This window comes from Diospyros lotus, chromosome 1 (genome assembly GCF_014633365.1).
Source record: "Diospyros lotus cultivar Yz01 chromosome 1, ASM1463336v1, whole genome shotgun sequence".
Lineage (NCBI taxonomy): Eukaryota > Viridiplantae > Streptophyta > Magnoliopsida > Ericales > Ebenaceae > Diospyros > Diospyros lotus.
Window position 1 is genome coordinate 23,189,125 of NC_068338.1, and position 19,810 is coordinate 23,208,934.

The 19,810-nt window shown below is 35.8% G+C and overlaps 1 protein-coding gene across 4 annotated transcripts in view; it reads left to right on the forward strand.

Annotated features, from left to right (window-relative positions):
- LOC127798349 (protein CHROMATIN REMODELING 5) overlaps positions 1 to 19,810 on the forward strand; it is a 54,377-nt gene that overhangs the window by 10,960 nt on the left and 23,607 nt on the right. For all 4 annotated transcript variants that reach the window (XM_052331868.1, XM_052331885.1, XM_052331893.1 and 1 more), the window contains exons 7-19: positions 1,983 to 2,042; positions 2,157 to 2,257; positions 2,512 to 2,563; positions 4,486 to 4,549; positions 9,587 to 9,680; positions 9,780 to 9,867; positions 9,954 to 10,088; positions 11,630 to 11,821; positions 11,932 to 11,999; positions 17,638 to 17,731; positions 17,841 to 17,965; positions 18,052 to 18,115; positions 18,414 to 18,626. In XM_052331868.1, the coding sequence (XP_052187828.1) occupies positions 1,983 to 2,042; positions 2,157 to 2,257; positions 2,512 to 2,563; positions 4,486 to 4,549; positions 9,587 to 9,680; positions 9,780 to 9,867; positions 9,954 to 10,088; positions 11,630 to 11,821; positions 11,932 to 11,999; positions 17,638 to 17,731; positions 17,841 to 17,965; positions 18,052 to 18,115; positions 18,414 to 18,626 (1,350 nt within the window). The remainder of the gene's footprint in view (positions 1 to 1,982; positions 2,043 to 2,156; positions 2,258 to 2,511; positions 2,564 to 4,485; positions 4,550 to 9,586; positions 9,681 to 9,779; positions 9,868 to 9,953; positions 10,089 to 11,629; positions 11,822 to 11,931; positions 12,000 to 17,637; positions 17,732 to 17,840; positions 17,966 to 18,051; positions 18,116 to 18,413; positions 18,627 to 19,810) is intronic.

Sequence of the window (19,810 nt, forward strand, 5' to 3'; positions counted from 1 at the left end):
GTTTTTTAAAAAAAATAGAAAAAATTTCTGAAAAATAGAAAAATTTTCTGATACTGAACTCACTATAATTTTGGATTGTGACTGATGCATCTTGTGACTTCCATTTTATGATTGCCATCTTCATGGGGTTACTGGAAATTTCAATTCTTAATTCTGGAAGTTTCACAATATGAAAGAAGGGAAGTACTTTAAGAAGGCAGGCATTTGATCCCTCCATCTGATCTTGCCAAGTAAATGTTGGTGTAGTCATTATGTGGACAAGCCCTGGATGTGGATGGATATTTATCCAAAGAGGGACTGGCTATTTTAAACTTAGTTTGCATTGTAGTTTGAGCTATAAGCCTCCTCCCCACCCTTACCACCAGGGATGGGAAAAAAAACCCTGCAGTGAAGGTGTAAAGCATGCATGAATGATGCTTGTCAATAAGTGTGTTGTGCATATATTGTAAAATGCCATAGCCATTAACTTAATAATTAAGCTACAGTGTGCTAAGTTAGAAAGTTTTTTTTTGTTGTTGTTGTTGAATGGATTTATTTGATTAGTTTGAATTCATTATTGTGGAGAGTTCAATTATGGAGTGAGTGAAGGAGAAATGCATCTTGAATCAAGGGAGAAAAATATTTAGTGGTTACTTTGAAGAAGAAATAGGTCTAGTGGCGTACTATTGCCTTAGGTAGTAAAACAATTATTTCGAACTTAAACAGCTGGAGCAAGCAATGTTTGCTTTTCTTGAAATGTGGAAAATGAGTACAATTTTAAAACAGGCTGAAGATGGTGGGGATAATGCAAATAATGAGATAGAAATCATTTACAGAAGTCTGTTACAGACTTACAATCATAAATGTGAAATCTGTTAGTTTCGTAAGTGATTTTTGTCTGATATAACAACATTATTTTATATTGGATGTGGCTAAAGAAGTCTTGAGCAATAATATAGATATTTCAAGTGCATAAATCATAATTCCAATGGATTTGGCTAATATAACCTTTCTGACCACAATTTTTCTTTCTTTCATAATAGAATTCTTAGTTCCGTTGTTAGTATTACAATTTTATGTACATGCCTTTTGATTTTCTTATTCTGGCTAAAAATTCTTTATTGTGTAGTTTGTCCAAGTTACAGACACCTGAAAGGTGATATTTTCTCTCACTATTAATTTGGCCTAGAGGAGTCTGAAACTTCATCTGAACTGTTTAGGTTCATATGAACTATTTTGAAATGAAAAGAACATCTGGATACTTTATGGAAAAGGAAACTAATTTCACATAGCAGATAAATGTTTGGAAAACCAAGTAAAATGCTTCATTTAAGTGGGCTTATATTAGTTATGCGCTAATCTTGAACTATACCCAAAAGAGAATTTAAACTGGTTTATGCTCAAGAGTCTTGAGCTATTTGTCAGGACCCTAGTCCTAACTAATGTTTTCTTTGAAGATTGAATTGAAATTGAGGGAGAAATAGGAAGAAGTGGGGAAGAAACAGAAGAATAATAGGGAAAACAAACAGAAATAAGGGAGAAAACAGACAGAAATAATGGAGAAACAGTGAGAACTTGAGAGAAAGTAAGAACTTTAATTCTGATCATTGATATTCCCGTAATGAGGGCTATAGCTTAATATATAAAGCTATTATAGAGCAGTTACCACTCCCCCACTATCAATAACTGCTCCTAAAACACCCCATAACCTCCTAAATCACTCCATAACTGATAATAACCTGAAAATACAATTAATGGCTAACTCCTTCAGCAAAATAAAATAATCTGCTGCAAAAATAAATTCCCCAACTGATCCTGGTCGTGACACTATTGTGTGTAAACTATTTCTAGTTTCATGATTTTCAATTTACAGTTGCATAAGTTGGCAAACTCAGTTGTTAGTATAATGTACTTAGTTTGTATGTTAACATCTGACGTATTTATGCTTGATATGTAAAATGCATTAGATGTCTGACTGTTATTCCATTGGTGCATACAAGTAGATTGAGGTCAATGATGTGAGCAAAGAAATGGACTTGGATATTATCAAGCAAAATAGTCAGGTTTGAGTACTGATTCCTCTGTCTATTTACATTTCTATTTGGTTATTTCTTACACATGAAGCCAAACCATGTTTAATGTTTGCTACAATCTAGTTATTAATGTGCATGATCCAGGTGGAGAGAATAATTGCGGATAGAGTGAAGGATAGTTCAAATGATATTGGTCCCGAGTATTTAGTCAAGTGGCAAGGATTATCTTATGCTGAAGCAACTTGGTACATAGAACTTACATTATGCTCATCATTGTTGGTGACATGTATTTTACACCCCCCGCCCCCCCCCCCCCCCCCCCCCCCCCCCCCCTTTCTTTTTTTCACACTTGACACGATGGTTTGTTTTTCTATAATAATGATTAAATTTAGTTGATATTTTGTGTTTGAAGAGTTGTTCTCAGGAACGATTCTCTCAATGAATTAAATATTTCTGCAATGGGAACTTGAATGCTTACATTTATGATGTGTTTTTCTAGGGAGAAAGAAGTTGATATTGCATTGGCCCAGGCTGCCATTGATGAGTATAAGGTAGCACATTAACGACTATGTGCTGTTTTGGTCCTTAATTGTGTCTTTGAAATATTTTTCATTGATATTATTGTCTCTATTGATTTGCTTGTAATTGCATTAATATGTTAATGCTGCCTGTCTCATTCTTTATGTACCATTCTTGGAAGAGATTACTTCTTTGCAGGAGGTTCACATGGTGTGTGCGTGTCATATTTGATACCACATTGAACCTACTTTCCTCCATTAAAAGTATTTCAATGTTTGGAAGGAAGTAATTATATAAAGTGGAAGTTGCTAGTAAGTTTTGAATCACACATAGGCAGTCACCAACTGTCCTTTGAAGTGTTATCAAAGGCCACATCTGTTAATTGAGTGTAATTGCTTAGGGCCCATTTGATATTGTTCCAATTTTCAGTTTCAGTTTTCTTTTTCAATTTTAGTAAACAAAAACAGATAATATTGTTTGATTCCTTGTTTTTGTTTTAAAAAAATTTGAACTACTTTTTGAAAAAAAGAAACACCGAAAAGCTGTTTACACAATTTTCATTTTGTTTTCATTTGTTTTCCCTGTCTCATTTTCTGACGGGTGACGTCCACCGTTGCGGTGGTTCTCAGCCACCCATATCTAGCAGCTCCCACCGGCACAGGAGAGGAGGAAGGACAAAGAAGAAAAATAATTAATAGCAAAGCTGATCATAACAAATTATGAAATAACATATTAAGTTTCTATTTTTTAACTGAAATGGAAAACTGAATACAAAAAAATAAAAACCAAGTATAATAAAGATACAAGTTCATGCAAACAAGTCTATCCAAGAAACATTAAAATGGAAGGTTACAAAATATGCACAATAATACCAAAATTTCCTGGCCTGGTACTATCCAAATGATATCCATACTTATTCTCAGAACAATCAACAGAACACACAGAATAAAATTGAGAGATTTCTACATTTTCCATACTATTATCGAAACAAGAATAACTGAGGAACATGTGCCAGTATTTTTCTAGTTTTTTCCTTTTTCCATCATACTTACGGTCACTAAAAATTTCTGCTATGAATGACCTGGTTGGTTCTGTTCTTCCTATTTTACTAGTTGGTGTTCAGTGAAGATGATTAAGGAGGTTGGTAATGAAATGGGGTTCTGCCAAGAGAGGAAATGGTATCATATCATGGGTGTGGTAGTTCCCCTAATCTTGAAACCTCACCTTTGAGGTCTTATATAACAGCACCACCAAACCTTAATACCGTTAGGTGATATCGGCTATGTGGATTTTAGTTCACCTCAGTTGAGGTGTCATCTAAATGTGATTTACCTCTGTCATTAGGTAGTTTATCCATCCTTAAGAATGCTAAACAAATCTAATGCTAGGTTACATGCATATTTCTACTTACATGGGTCATGTTTTGCTAAACCAATTCCCCCACTCCCACTGCAAAAGATGAGTTTTCCTATCCATATTGGCCATTATTTCAATCATTTTATATTAATTATTGAAAATTTCATATAGCCATGTAAATGCTACGAAACACTGTTGATAAAATAAAAGTATAAAAAAATTGACTTCTGATATGAAGAATAAACAATTTTAATGGTTTACTACAAATAAATTTTTGGCAGAGTAATCATTTTACACAAGCAGCTATCCAAATTATCACTTACAAACACATAAAGCGTAAAATTGATTTTAAGTAAAATATCCACAGTATTACATATTGGTTTGCACTCCCAAATTTGAGATGCTTGGGCTTTCTAGATCAGAAGCATATAACTGTTTTTCAGAATTTCTGTAGTAGTATTAGTTTGATATCTGTTGTACAGTGTCCATTAGAGAATGCTGATGCTTTATAACATATCACTTGTGATATATGTTACACGTGTTCTTCTATTGAGTCTTTTGGGTAGCCAAGGCTTCTAATTTCTCTTTATCTGAGCAGGCTCGTGAGGCTGCTATGAGTTTACAAGGAAAAATGGTGGATTTTCAGCGTAAGAAGAGTAAAGGTCTGTTATTCTTGGATGTTGGTCTCCTTGGTTTCTTAGGTCATGTTGTAGTTTGGGAACATCCCAGTAATAATGTTATAAATACTTGCTGGAAGACAAAGAATGCTTACTATGGTACTAGTTATTGATATTACTATTATTCTACGTAAGGATAAACTGGAGTTGCATAAAGATAACAAAAAAGCTGTATTATGAATCTGCTGAAACATTGAGATGGATTGCCACAATACCTAGTAACTTGCATCTTCCATAAGGAAGAAAAAATCCTAGTATCTTTTCTTTATATGAAATCTTGAAGTGAGAAATGGGAATTTCTTGTATAGCAAAAGTGTCCTTTTCATGTTTGAGAAACCTAGCTAAGGAATCTGTGGTCCTTTTTGTATTCTCATGATTCTGTAATTGTGGAAATGTCCTCAAGAGACATTTGATAAATTAGATTGTAATTGGTAGTATATGCCACTTAATGTTGACTTCAGAGGTAAACAATGAATTTTCTGTAGATTGAAAGGAGTATGCCACACTGATGGGTAGCTTATTTAGATTGTTGAATTGAACATGTAATTACTTTTTGTACTAGTAGAGGATATCATTAAAGACACAATCTCATCATGTTTGTCATTGAAAACTTTTTTTTTATGGAAATTTTACTTTTAAGCTTGATCTCAAATTTTAATATGGAAGACGTCTGCTTAGTGTTTGTTGTGTTGGAAGTTGCAATTGATCCTGTTACAAACAAACAGAGATAGCAAAATCTCCAAACACAAACACATCGTCAAAATCTCACACAAATGAACTCACACGATCTGAAAAATTAAACGCAGCCGATATTGACAGTATTTTAAACATAAACCAGAAACAAGAGGCGCAAGATTTTATAGTGGTTCACCCCAAAAATAGGGCTACGTCCACTTGAGCTCCGGTGAGAAGAGCTCACTTCCACTAATAGATTCAATCTGATTACAGCAAAATAATAACAAAACAACCCCGATTTTCTAAAACCGTAAGCCACGAAATCACTTACAGATTAGGAGCTTACCTTACACAAAACAAAATCAGGAGACGCATACAGAAGACCAACTATACAACATTTACAGAGAGAATGAGAGAGAGAGTAAAAATGAAACCCTAGAAAAATGACCGACCCTCTTCCAACCCCCTCATTCAAGCTCGTCTTCAATGCGATCAGAAAACAGCAATCTCGAGGCGAGATATAATCGAAATGAATGGCTCGGATTGCCTCAGCAAAAGCAGTGCTGATGGTCTGGATTGAATCGTGCAAAAAGAGCAGCAGCAGGCAAAACGACAAGAGACCAAGAGGCATGAGAAATGGGCTTGGCCCAAGCTGGCTGCATCTTGCGGCCCTCCAGTGGGCGCCCAAAGGGCAGCCCTGGTTGCCACAAGAGGCCCCCCAGACTTGGGCCTCTTTTATGTTTCACAGAAAATATAACAGAACCCTAATTCCTTACATGCTAGAATATTGGGAGTTCATTACCACGTCTCTAGTCCCTGGTGTTTAATAATGTTATGTCAGTAGATACCTGTAACAGGAGCTCCATGGCTAAGATTTTTTTGGAAAATGAAGAAAATAATATTGCAATATTTTCAAGGAAGATTGGGAATTATGGAGTTGGCATTTGCTTTCTCAGTGGATGGAAAATTATCCTGATTTGAGAGGAATATGGAAGTTTCTACTATTTTGATATTGGAGGAGATTAGCAGGAAGTAGAAGACTAGAAATGTGTGTTTTCACAAGATGCTGAACATGCATAGGAGATTTAATTATATTGGTAAGTAAGGCCACATTGAGGAGGTCCCCACCAAGTAGGGTGATCCTTTTGGAGTATAGAGGATTTGTATAACTGTTTACTTATGGAAGAGGAGTCTTAGTGCCCCTCTTTATGATGCTTAGTTTCAAGGCTATCTTAGGGGAGCAAAAAGCAGGCTTGAGAGGCCCCTACCCCCTAGAGGTTTGAATGGGGCTTCTCGTTGTCCTTTTTTTCTACAATGTTGGGTGTGGTTGGAGATGTGGTGCGTGTGATTGAGTGCCTTTATAGGTCTTTTTCCTTTAAGAAAAATCTTGATGCTACTTTTTTAGCTCTGATCCCAAAGAAGGTTGTGGTTGAGGATCTTAAGATCCATTAATTTAGTGGGGGGTGTCTGAAATTTTAGCTAAGGCTTTGCTGTTGAGAGGGGGTTGAATTTTGGATTTAGTTTTGGTGGCCAATTTGTGGAGTTGTGACTAAATGACAACTGTCTAGGGAATCGTAGCAAATTAGATATTGAAAAAGCCTATTGTTAAATGTTTTGAAATTTTTATTACAAGGTCTACTTGAGTGGATTTTGGGACTTCATAATGATGTCATATTGGTGGAAATGGCCTGTTTACATAGACCGTTCTATTTCCATTTATGCCATTGTTTATTTGATATGACAAGGGTAATGGTATAGGTTCAACAACTGTTCCCAAATTACACATTTGCTTTTCTAAGAAAAAGATGTGAATTGATAGTAACCACTTCGAAAATAACCTCTTTGCAATGAACATCTCTGTCTCAAGCTATTTGAAAAAGTTTTGGAAATGTTTCACACAGAGCAGCGCCTGGTACCATTATCAAGGCAAAATTTTACTCTAGAACCTACAATGGGCTTAGAAAAGATATGACTAAGAAAAATGTCTCAAATACAAGATATGCCCTTTCACAACCAGCAAACCAACTACCCTAGAACAACCATACATAGTTTTTAATTATATGCATACACTATTAAATCATCTTATGTTGGAACTACTTGCAAACCAACTACCCAAGAGCAACCATACTTAGTTTTTAAGTATATACATAGACCTATTAAATTATCTTATGTTGGAAATCATGTAGTATGAAATATATTTAAATGTTCACAAGGCGTCCACAGTGCCCTAGCTAACTTCTTGAGTATGTGTTTCAATATTTTATCATGTAGTATGAAATATGTTTAAATGTTCACAAGGCGTCCACACTGCCCTAGCTAACTTCTTGAATATGTGTTTCAATATTCTAACTCTAAATGCTTAAGAATGTTTATCTTGTAGACACACACAAAAACCTGGTAATATTTGTATCTTAGACCATAGTTCTGAAAGGCGCGAGGCGCAGTGAGGCGCAAAGGGTCCTGGAGCCTGAGGCGCGAGGCGCACGAGGCGAGGCGCGCCTTTGCGAAGCGAGGCGCACCTTTTAGAAAAAAAACTAAAAATCTTGTAAAATCATAAAAAACTATCAAATTATCAATAATAACACATGCATATCATTAATGTTTCATTATCTTCAAATTCTAAACTAACAACATCAAAGTTAATTCATTCATCATACAATTTCTAAACTAGAAACATCATCAAAGTTCAAACTTAAAGTCTCAAACTCAAACAAGTACCAACCATCGTGCAAAGTTCTAAACAAACATATAAACACTACAAGTCCACAATCAATAAAGAAGTTTTAATCATCATCATCATCATACCCTTCACCAAATTGAAAATCATCATCTTACGGTGCCATATTTTGCTCATCCTTGATTCCTTGTTATTTTTCTTCTTTTGCATGTACTCTCCAATCTCTTGTTTTATTGATGGAGGACATTTTGGAATAGCTTTAGTATTCTCCACAATCAATAAACACTACAAGTCCACAATCAAGAAAATGCTTTCATTTTGAAAAATGCTATTTTTCTAGGTTTGGAAGATTAGCGCATTTTTTCTAAGTCTGGAAGATTAGGGCATTATAAGGAGACATATAAGAAAATGTTTTCATTTTGAAAAACTAACTCCCGGTATTTTGATAGTTAATATTCATTGTTGTTAAAATGATTTTTAATGAATTTTTCAAGAAATAGTAGGTATGTATTTTGGGGGTGGTAAAATCGCTAAATCCTGAATTTGTACTAAAATCAAAATTCTATTTTCTAATTGTTATGGATTTTGATTTTTTAGATATTTTTATTGAATCCAAATGGGGGGTACTTTCTTATTTACATTTATGTATTAAAGTAAATTACTTAAACTAAAGAAATGTAAATAAGTAGTGATGTATACATGCTGAAACTGAGAAGAGGGGATGCTGGAGAGGAGAGAAAGAAATGATACAGGCAGGATGCAGGCGCGGTTTTCATGAGGCGCGCCTCGGCGCGCCTCAGCGCCTCACCTTGCAAGGCACGCGCCTTGCAGAAACCGCCTCGCCTCAGCCCAGGCGAGGCGCCAAACTGGCGCCTTAAGGCGCCTTGCGCCTAGGCGCGCCTTTAATAACTATGTCTTAGACTAGGGGATAATCTTGTTTTACATGCTATCCCATCGTGAAGAATGCTTGTGTCACGACCCTCCCAAGGATCCTCGAGGATGTAATAGTGATAATGTATTATATGAATTAGTTAGTTGTTGTACTTTTCTATTTTAGTGATTGTACGTTTCAGTAGTGTAGCCTATAAATAGGTTAGATCAATTAGAGAATGATATAATTGAATGATAATTGAATTTCTGATTCTCTCTCAACCTCTCTATTCTGATCCCTCTTATTCTCTCTCTTTCTCTGTTCTGTCTTCATTTCCCCCTCTACTCTTGCTGTTAACTCCCTCTCTTTCTGTCTAATTCTCCCTCCAATTCTCTCTGTTCTGATTCTATCTTCCTGATTCCTTCCAATTTTCCCAGGAGTATGACAGTTTGTAGTTATAATTGATGAAGTATGCTTTCCAATAATTGATGAAATGATAACATTTTAGGATTAACCTTTTAATACCCACACCTTGTTTCCAATTATAGCATCGTGTTGTTCAACAGTACAAGCCTGAATTAGCTTTTGTTTGGACTTGCTCTAGCTCCACAATGAATTGTTTTATGGGAAATGCTATTTGCTCATTTGGTCTTTGCTACTGTTAATGTCAAATGGATGCCCATATGTTAGCCTGTCTCCTCACTTCACTCTTCACTTTTATTGCTTCTTCTCTTCTTATTCACTTGCATTCTTTATCTAGTAAAATGTTATTAGCTGATTTGTGAATTCTCGTCTTTAGCAAGTTTAAGGAAGCTTGATGAGCAGCCCGAATGGTTAAAGGGGGGAAAGCTTAGAGATTATCAGCTAGAAGGCTTAAACTTCCTTGTTAACAGGTACCATGAAGCTGTTCTCTTACACACAATGCATTTATGCCGGTATAATTTAGCCTCATTTGCAAACTTGTGCTAAACAGTGCCACTTTTGTAGTACAGTTGGAGAAATGATACAAATGTTATATTAGCTGATGAAATGGGTCTTGGTAAAACTGTTCAGTCAGTTTCTATGCTTGGTTTTTTACAGGTACTGATGTACTTGTCGTTTTGGTGGCCTGCTTTGAATATTTTTATTTCCCCTGATGATGCATTGAACTTCTATTCTTTTTGCAGAATGCCCAACAAATTTATGGTCCATTTCTCGTTGTTGTGCCATTATCAACCTTGTCAAACTGGGCAAAGGAGTTTAAGAAGTGGCTTCCAAACATGAATGTTATTGTATATGTTGGAACTCGTGCAAGCCGTGAGGTGTAATTTCCATCTTGGATTTCTTGTTTTTTTTTTATCTTTATTAAACTTTATATAATTTGGGAAATTACCTCATGTATGCTTTCAAGCCTGCTAGTGAATGAAAATTGTCTCGTCTTATACTGATTTGCAATTGTGTTCCTATGCACTACTCAGATGTTCAATGGAGCTGTATATGGGTTTACCTGGCTCATGTTTATATGTACAAGTTTTAATTGTTTCATCCATATGATTTCTTTGTTTCTTCTTAAAGCTATCCGGCTTCTATAATAATCTTGATTGGTCAGAATTGTCTGCCTAATCTAATATCATATGGATCTCCAATTTTGATTGGGGGTAATGGAGTCCAGCTCTAATGGTTGTTTGAACATGTGAATGTTTCATGGCAGCCATCATAAGAGTCTTATGAAGTTGGTCTTGAGGTTTTGTTTTCTAGTAAAAGAAAATGCTGGCAGATTTGGTTGAAATGGGAATCAGGGTTTGGGGATATGGAGTATTGATACAGGAGCTAACCGTAACCCACCATCCATAAATTCCTGGACTACACACTATCCAATACCTTATTTCCCACAACCATTCCATTTTCTTGTAATAATTATCCACTACACTTTATTTCCATTATTCAGCTAATTACTCCATATCTCCCATCATCACCATCACTACCGACCATGTCATTATCTTTCAAGTTTTTATGTAGAAGTTTTCCCTATATAAAGGGGGTGTCTCCTAGCTCGAGGACATGAAGAACTGGTATTACATTCACTTCTTTTGTATGTCTTTTCACAAAAATCAAGTCTGTGATACTTGTACTTGATTTTCTTACAGTATCTCTGTGTCATAGTTATTTCATTCTAGAGCATACAATTCATGTTCCTTGCTTGTATTTAGGTAGTCACTAATCATCCGTGGATGATTGCAATCAACCATGGGTGATATATGTGCTTAGAGTAGCCAGTCTCAAATCATCTGTTTCTATGGCACTTGGAATCATAAAATTTTTATCTTGAATCTCTCATTGTCTTTTTGATGGAGTATACTTGAGGATAAATCAATTGCTGTGTCCAGCCACATTCTGTAGAATGGAATTGTTACCAGGTGGTGTTTGAATCTAAGGGTATACATTTTATCAGGCGTGGCCAGTTTCACTGAATAACGGCCATGACGAATGCTGTATGATGTTCCTGAGCATTGTGATAACATTTGGGTATGGATTTGGACATCCTGTGACCCATGTTAACATTTGTCTGCGCTTGTTCAAATTGAAAATTTTGCCCTGCACATCTGAGAATAAGGGAAGGGCTTTGTATTGCTTGAAGAACAAGGTGGTAATTGCTGTAATGGACCTCCTGTCATGTGCTCCTTTAATTTTCTTTTCTCACAATTTTTAGTTAGTTTCTTCAATTTTATGTTGGAAATGGAAAAGTTCTAGTGTGGTTTTGATTGATACTGTATTTTGGCAGAACCTTATGTTAATAGTTTCTTTGCCTTACTGAATTTTTTGTCGTTTTTGTTACTGTTTTACTAATTTTCTCGATTTCCAGGTCTGTCAGCAATTTGAGTTTTACACTAACAAGAAGGGTGGCCGTGGTATAAAGTTTGATGCTTTGTTGACTACATATGAAGTATTATTGAAGGATAAGGCAGTGCTATCCAAAATCAAATGGAGCTATCTTATGGTGGATGAAGCTCATAGGTTAAAGAACAGTGAAGCTTCATTGTATACAACACTTTCAGTATGTTGATGTTTTGAACTAAATGTAGTCTCTGAGTACTTACTACGTGTCATAAACCTGTATGATTTTGGGTAATTGGTTCTGAATGGCTATGTTTTGTGTTTCCTCAGGAATTTAGCACCAAGAACAAGTTGCTTATCACTGGTACTCCCTTACAAAATAGCGTCGAAGAACTATGGTAATAATTACTTGTGGCTTGTTAGACTGTATGATACATATATTTGAGTATTTTTGTTCACTGTTTCTTTGAATATTTTGTCATGACGTGCATATGCTAACAAAAGCTTTGGAAGACTATATGTTAGAAGTTTGCAATGGGAAATCACATAATGCTAGAACTTGTAATTTTGGAATGTGAAATCACACTTTTGGCCAGTCTTATTGGATACTTTGTTAAAAAAAGAGCAAAAAAAACTGAGACAGGTGTTGGAGGAGACAATGCATTGAAGAATAATGCTGAAATTTAATGAGTTAGCAATAGGGTTCTTTTGGAATTTGTTAATGTAATTATTGTTTTGATGAAGTTAGGATAGTACCGTAGAATAATTCTGATCTCTGTCCGTTTACAGGACTCAGTTATGAGTTTGGGCATTTGGGTGTCTATGCAATGGGCCGCCTGAATGCCTTAAATCTTGGGATATTTTGTATCTGTCTCTGAAGCTAGGAATACATGTGATGAGCATTTAAATATATAATATTAATGCATTATGAAATGTTATTATTAGTAATGTTCATGAAATTAAATGCAATTTAGGGAAGAAAGCAGATTTCTATCTCCCAGTCAATCTGAGTGACATGCTGTTGAATGTGAGTTTCTTCATCTTTGAGGATCACTAAAAATTAAAGACAGGTGTTGAATTTGGATATGAAGTCTGACCCTCTCCTTTCTTTCCTTTCAATGGCCTCTAGGATATGTGTTTTATCTTTTCTTCAAGGCCTTCCCATGCGGCTCCCAAGTAAAATGTAAGTGGGAGTTGCTAATATGAGCTAGGTGGGCTAGTAATCATTGTTGTTGAAACCGAGACTATGATCTCTCAAGAATCACTCAAGAATCTCACCGAATTCAAACAATATTGAAGATTGAAATGAAAACAAAACAAACATAATTAAATGTAAAGAAAACCAAACCAGATTGCAGCACACATGATATACCCTGGTTCATGCCATTTACATGGCACTACATCCAGCAATCCAAGAAGCAACCAATCCACTAGAAACGAATGAGAAATCAGTACAAGAATACCCCTCTTTCACTCCTCCTTGCCTCTCGAATACAATACTCTAATGAAGACAACAAGAACTAGAATCGCACAGCTCTTACTCTCGCCTCTCACTGTATCCGAACACAAAGAATGAAAGATATGAATGTTTGATGATCATGGCTAACCTCCGCACCCTTCTATTTATAGACTAGAGGGGCGGAACTACCCAAGGGAAAAATAACTAACTCATAAAAGTCAAATCTACCCTTAATAAAATAATTAGTTACATTTATGTCCTATAAACTAACTGCTGCCAAATCATCAATTATTTCTTCCTGATTTCTCCCATAATTCCAGCACCCAATTACATTAGGCAAAACAGTAACAGTTGTGAATATTGTACCAGACAAGGTACCGGATTTGGCATTAGTACAATATGGTGTTGGTACTGGACAATACTGGGTATCATTTTTGATACACTATAGAAATTAATAATTATATCATAAAAAAATGTATGAATATAATAAAATTTTCCATACAAAATGACATTATGGAAACATACAATTATTTTATGAAGTTATCCTTTTTTATCACATAAAATTATTCGAGTTTTGTCTTTCAAAAATTTTTCTTAATAAATTAGAATTCACAATAAGTATTTATAAATTTAAATTTATTGTTAGTGGTAGAATCAACAATCATTTACTGGAAATAAACTTATTCTGTAAAAATTCCAAAGAACAAAAAAGTAGAAAAAAAAAATAGTGGAACTGTACTGGCCATTATGCTCCAGTACCTCTGGTAAAACAATAAGTATTTGGGCATTAGAGTATAGGAATTCAACCAGTATGATGTACTGGCAAGTACATAATGGTATTCATAACTATGCTAGAAATCCCTAGGAATCAGTGGATCGCCTGGAACTTCCTATTGGTTAGAACTTCCAGATGGAATGTATAATGTGGAACATTCTCAACAAGTGACCTGTGGCAGATTAAAGCCTTTTCTTGTGCTATTTAAGGACAATTTCTGGCCATGTTTACCATCCCTCCTTCGAGTACAAGTAATTTAGTTGCTGGAATTTAAGCTTTTGGTTGTAAAATTCTGGAAAGAGTCCTTGTAATCTGTGGTTTGTACAGGAAGTCACCCCAGAGAAGTCCTTTCTTCAGCTGTGCGACATTTGGAAGAAACGTGGTATGTTGACTTGAACTGTAAGGCGATCTCCTTTTTTGGCGTATCTTTTGTGGGTTCTCTTTTAGATTAGGATTGGTCCCATCCCAGAGAGTTCTGAAGTCCAGATCTCTGTGGCAAAGAATTGGAAGGTGCCTCAGTGTTAGTTGAAATACTTTTCCAACTCCCCCTCAACTCTTCCTTTTCCCATATAAGGATAGTGCTCCTTGGAGTATGGGACTTATGGAAGGACTAGTCTGATCAAGTGGACCATACTGTGGTCATCAGGATTGTCTTCCTAGGTCTTCTGGTTTATCTTTCTAGAGGTGATTGCCACTGCTACCTCTCCTGTATTATGAGAGGTGACGATAGCTTGCTGGTTGGTGTTTTAATGGAGTTGGATGGCGTCAATGTTTGAGGAGAAAGATGTGCTGAAGGTTCTCAATCTTATTCCTCAATTTTCCATGTTTATTCCAATGGCTGGCACAACGGCCCATAAAACTAAGGTATCCATGTTTACCACCCCTCCGCTCTCTCCAATCACACAATAAATTGTCACTTCCAAAGGAAATAACAAGATATTGGCTCTCGACTATTGTTGTTAAAATCACGAGTTGACTTGTGCAATTTTACGAGTTTACGAGTCATTAGGCATAAAACGAGTCAACTCGCTTGTAAGATCGAGTTTTGGTAGATTCGGACCTGACTCACGAGTCAAACATGTAAAATCGGTAAACTTGGACCGAGGAGTTTACCGAGTCAGTCTTGCACTTAGTATAAAATTAATCTTTGCGCATATATAGGTGAGGAGGCTTGCAGCTGGGTGGTCGTGGGCGCGAGGTGAGGGTCTTGGGCAGCAGGTTGTGGGTCGAGCCTTGGGGGAGCGCTGGAATTAATTCCCAACGCAAGGGCGCCGAAATGGTGCCGTTTTGGGGGTGAAGTTTTGCTAAGTCTCCCACAAGTTTTGATGCTAATTTAAGAATAAGATAAAAGGCAAACTTGGAAGTAAGAAATAGAAACAAACAATTTTTTTTTTACGCTAATTTATTACTTATGATTTTTATTTATATTTAAGATTGATAATGATGGTAATGTTTGTTGTTTGGAATTTGATTATGGATGGATGAATGATGAATTGATGATAAATGATGGACTTAATATTTAGAAATTTTTTATTATTTAGTATTTTTGAAATTGATAGATGAAATAATTTTGAAATAGGTACATGTATATCATTTATAATAAGGATTATGTCATTATAAACATATATTTATATAAATTAAAGGGTATTTTTAATTATCCATAAAATCTTTTGATTTTACGATCCAATTTTATAGACCCTCTTACGATGCCACTTAAAATCTCGATTTTAACAACCATGCTCCCAACCTCTTTTCTTCCAAGTTTATGTTGGGTTTCATTAAGTTTCTTTAGTTGTCTGTGGGCCTTCTGTCCAGTTGGATGAGTTTTTTTGTTCTTAAGCTTTGCCTTATCCTTTCGATGTACAGAGAAAGGTCTGTGCAGCAGGGGCTGATGTCTATTGGCTGTGGAAATCCATACTGCGTAATTTACCTATACTGTTATTGGGGTGGTGTTAAGTTGGTTTAGTTTTTGAGATTGTAGGGTTTAATTGATTAGGGGACATGGACAATAGTTTGGATACATTAAACTGCATGCTAGAGTGTGTTCTTTTGCTAATGTGGATTTGTGGGGGGTTTTCCTATGAAGGGTTATAGGTTTGACATGCAAACTGACAAGGGCTTTGGCTTCCTTGCATAGTTGCATTGTATAAGGATGGGGTAGGCTCTTTTGAATGTGCGTCATTGGCTATGGCATAATCTTAGTACTTATGAACTTGAGAAACTTGTGCACTTCATGACCTTGATTGAAGTAGTAACATGGGGGGAGGTTGGGGCGTTGGATTGTCAGCATATGCCTTATTCCTTGGAATCTAAAGGGGTCTGAGTATGTGTGTGGTAAACTGTGATGAGTTCCTTGGTTCTTTTAGAGGTGTCTGGAATGGCTGTTGGGTTGATTTAATCTGTTTGGTGGTTGTTATGATAGATGGGATTCTTATTTTATGGGATGCGGAGTACTAAAAAAAATTGATGTGTTTATTGGTGGTTATTTTGGTTTAGTGCCGCTTTGGGAGAATGATGCATAGGTTTCAGTGGACCTTTTTTTTGGTCTGGATGGGCTTTATTCCTAGAGTGAGGAGATGAATGTTCAGTGTTGGGGTGAGCTGGAGTAGCCCTTGACCTCTTTTTTTTGTTGTTGTTGGGGTTTTTTTTTTTTTTTTTGGGGGGGGGGGGGGGGGGGGAAATTTCCTTGGATAAGTTCTTTTGAGTGTAATTCTGTGTCTTGTATGGATCCAATTCTGATTTTTGAATTATTTGGAGGTCATTTTCCTGTTGCCTTTCAAGTTTTTGGGACAGTACTTTCCACTCCATTCTTTCATTTGGTGCTACCAGCTACCGTTTTGGAGTTTCTGTTCTTGGGTTGTTGTAAGACAAGCTTGGGGATTATTCCTCATTGTGTTATGTGGTGTATTTGGAAGGAAAGAAATAGGAGAGATTTTGAGAGCAGTGGGAGTCTGTCACATTCCTAGGGTTAGCTAGGATTGTGATAGGAATTAGGGGAGAATCAGAATTGAAGGAAGGGGGAAATCAGCAGAAAGAGGGAGAGGAATTAGAGAATAAACGAGAGAGAGAGAGGGGGGGGGGGGGGTAGGAAAATCAGACTATTCAATTCTCAATTCAAAACATAACCCTCTCCTTTTACAATTGGCTTTTTTATAGGCATTAGCTAGCTGCTTAACTAATTTCTAACTGCACCCATGTACTCCTAACAAACAACCAAATATCCCTAACAAACTATTATACCCTATTACAATAATGCCCCTTTATTGCTCCTAGGGTCATGACAGAGTCCAATCCAATTGTATGAAAGGAACTATGCTTGCCTTTAAAATCTTTCTTCCATTGCTATCTTTTAGATAGCCATTGTCGTGAGAGTTGATTGTTTCGTGCAAGGACTTCTTATTGGTATTCTGACTGTCAGCGTCATTATTTATCAAAAAAGGATGTAAGAATTGGGCCAGGATCCCATGCCCCATTCTTGTCATATCTTGTTGATGTGAGTAGACATATGGAATGATAGAGGCCATGGTAACATTGATTCTAATTTTGGTATTGTTACTACCTGTTTACTTTTTGCTATTAGTGTTACATTTTTTTTGTTCTTGTGTTTGTTTTTGTTTTCCTTTTCTTTTCCTTGGCCCAAGGATGGGTCTAGCAAATTATGATCTTGAATTATTTTTCATGTTGTGTGGAGTATATTTTGGTAAGTTCATTGAATCCCACAGCTACGATTTTTTTCTGACCAGAATTGGATTGCACTAGACTCATTACTTTCTCTCTCTCTCTCTCTCTCTCTAAATAACAGGGCTCTGCTTCACTTTCTTGATCCTGATAAATTTAAGAGTAAGGATGACTTTGTTCAAAATTACAAGAACCTTAGTTCCTTCAATGAGAATGAGGTGCATGCCACTGTCACCTACCCATTTACTTCTCTTGTTCTTCGTTTATGCCTGTTGGATAAACTTTTCTACTGCTGAGACCAAATTTGGATTGGGTTGCTTTGTTTAGCTGGCTAATCTTCACATGGAATTGAGGCCTCACATCCTTCGAAGAGTTATCAAGGATGTGGAGAAGTCTTTGCCTCCCAAGATTGAACGTATTCTTAGGGTTGAGATGTCCCCTCTTCAGAAGCAGTAAGGGCTTTCTATTATTGTACATTCTTTTGGACCATCACCTAAGTTCATTTTATTCAAGCCTTTTGCCTGTTGATTTAATGCAGGTATTATAAATGGATCTTGGAACGCAACTTCCATGATTTAAACAAAGGAGTTCGTGGAAATCAGGTTAGTAGGCTAGATGTTTCTGATGTTCCACAAGTGAGAATATTTGCATACAGATTGGCACTGTAAACCGGTGTAGATTTTATTGTTGTCGTTCCTGTAATTTCCTATTCACTCTTTAGAATCACTACCACATTTTTTTTTTGTTTGCTTTGTGAATAATAGGCAGTCGAATTTGAATTATAAGAAATTTGATTTTTGCTGATGTTTACAAGCAATTTGTTACTGCTCATCATTGCTTAGTTCATGCATGTGTATATTTCTATGTTAATAGTAATGGGTTTGACTTCTCAAATTACAGGTTTCACTGTTAAATATTGTGGTGGAATTGAAGAAATGTTGCAATCATCCATTTTTGTTTGAAAGTGCTGATCATGGTTATGGTGGGGACACCAACATTACTGGTAGCAGTAAATTGGAGAGGATAATCCTGAGCAGTGGGAAGCTAGTTATCCTTGATAAGCTGCTTGTCAGATTGCATGAAACTAATCATCGTGTGTTAATATTTTCTCAGGTTTGTTTCACAAATTTATTGCCATATATCATCCTTGGCAAATTGCTTAGTTTAATTCAGTGGCCTGGAAACTGCAAATAGGTTGTAGCCCAGCCCACATTTGACTGTTTGCAGTTATTAGCAAAACTAATTTTTAAAAATCTTGCTAATGTCTCATGATGTATGGTTCATGGCCAGCTGCTGAACTCAGTCAAATAACTAAAAGTAGAGCTAATCAAAATCTCATGTTATTCTGGTTATCTTGAAAATGGAACATTTTGAAACCCAAGGAATAGGAATCACAAACTAAAGATTTTATGAAGGTTTCTAAATGCTCAAGAATTAATTAGTAAAGATGTTTGAGCTGTGCTCATTAAAAAGTAAAATAAGGTGGGCATAAATTTAATGCAATCTAGGAATCACGAAATTAGTTCAAATAAATCAATCATAACAAACATGAATATACATGATTTTAGGTTTGAATTAAGAAATTAATTCAAATATACATTGTAACCCCAAATTTTAATTAAGAATTGGAGATATGAAGTGAATAAAAAGATGTTTTTTTAATTTAAGTTGCACAAGTATAAACATGCTATGGATATCCATAACCTGCTGGGAGTGGAGATGGGGGACTAAGATACCCAATGGGAGCAGAGAGAAAATTCAACTTTTTATGTGATTTTTTTGTCTACAATTGAGGTGTGTTCAGTACTTAATCTTAAATTTAATAACAATCAATTTCTTTGAGAAACAAATAGAACATTAGAGATTATTCTGTTTATGATTTGATTTTTAATGAACGATAATGTTGGGTGCCTGTTATTGAATTTGAATTATATAAGCTTATAGTTACCAATGTTGATACGGAATCGATTGTACAGTGCTTTCCAAAAACTCATTATGGACAATTGCAATAATATATTTGTGGGTTTGAAATATTATTATAACCATAGAATTTTTTGTTATCACTTTATTTTGTTTGGTAGTTATGTTTAATTGATCCTGATGACCTTAAATCTTGGCCCTGTTCTTGCCTGAATCCTTTTTAACTTCAAAATCTGATGTAAGAAACACCAACTAACATGATCATAAGTCTGTTGCAGCATCAAGAGTCAGGGACACAGTCAATAAAACTGGCTATTGTAGACAGATTGAATTGCAAGTTAAAATGAGAACAGTAAAAAACATTTTGAATCTAACTT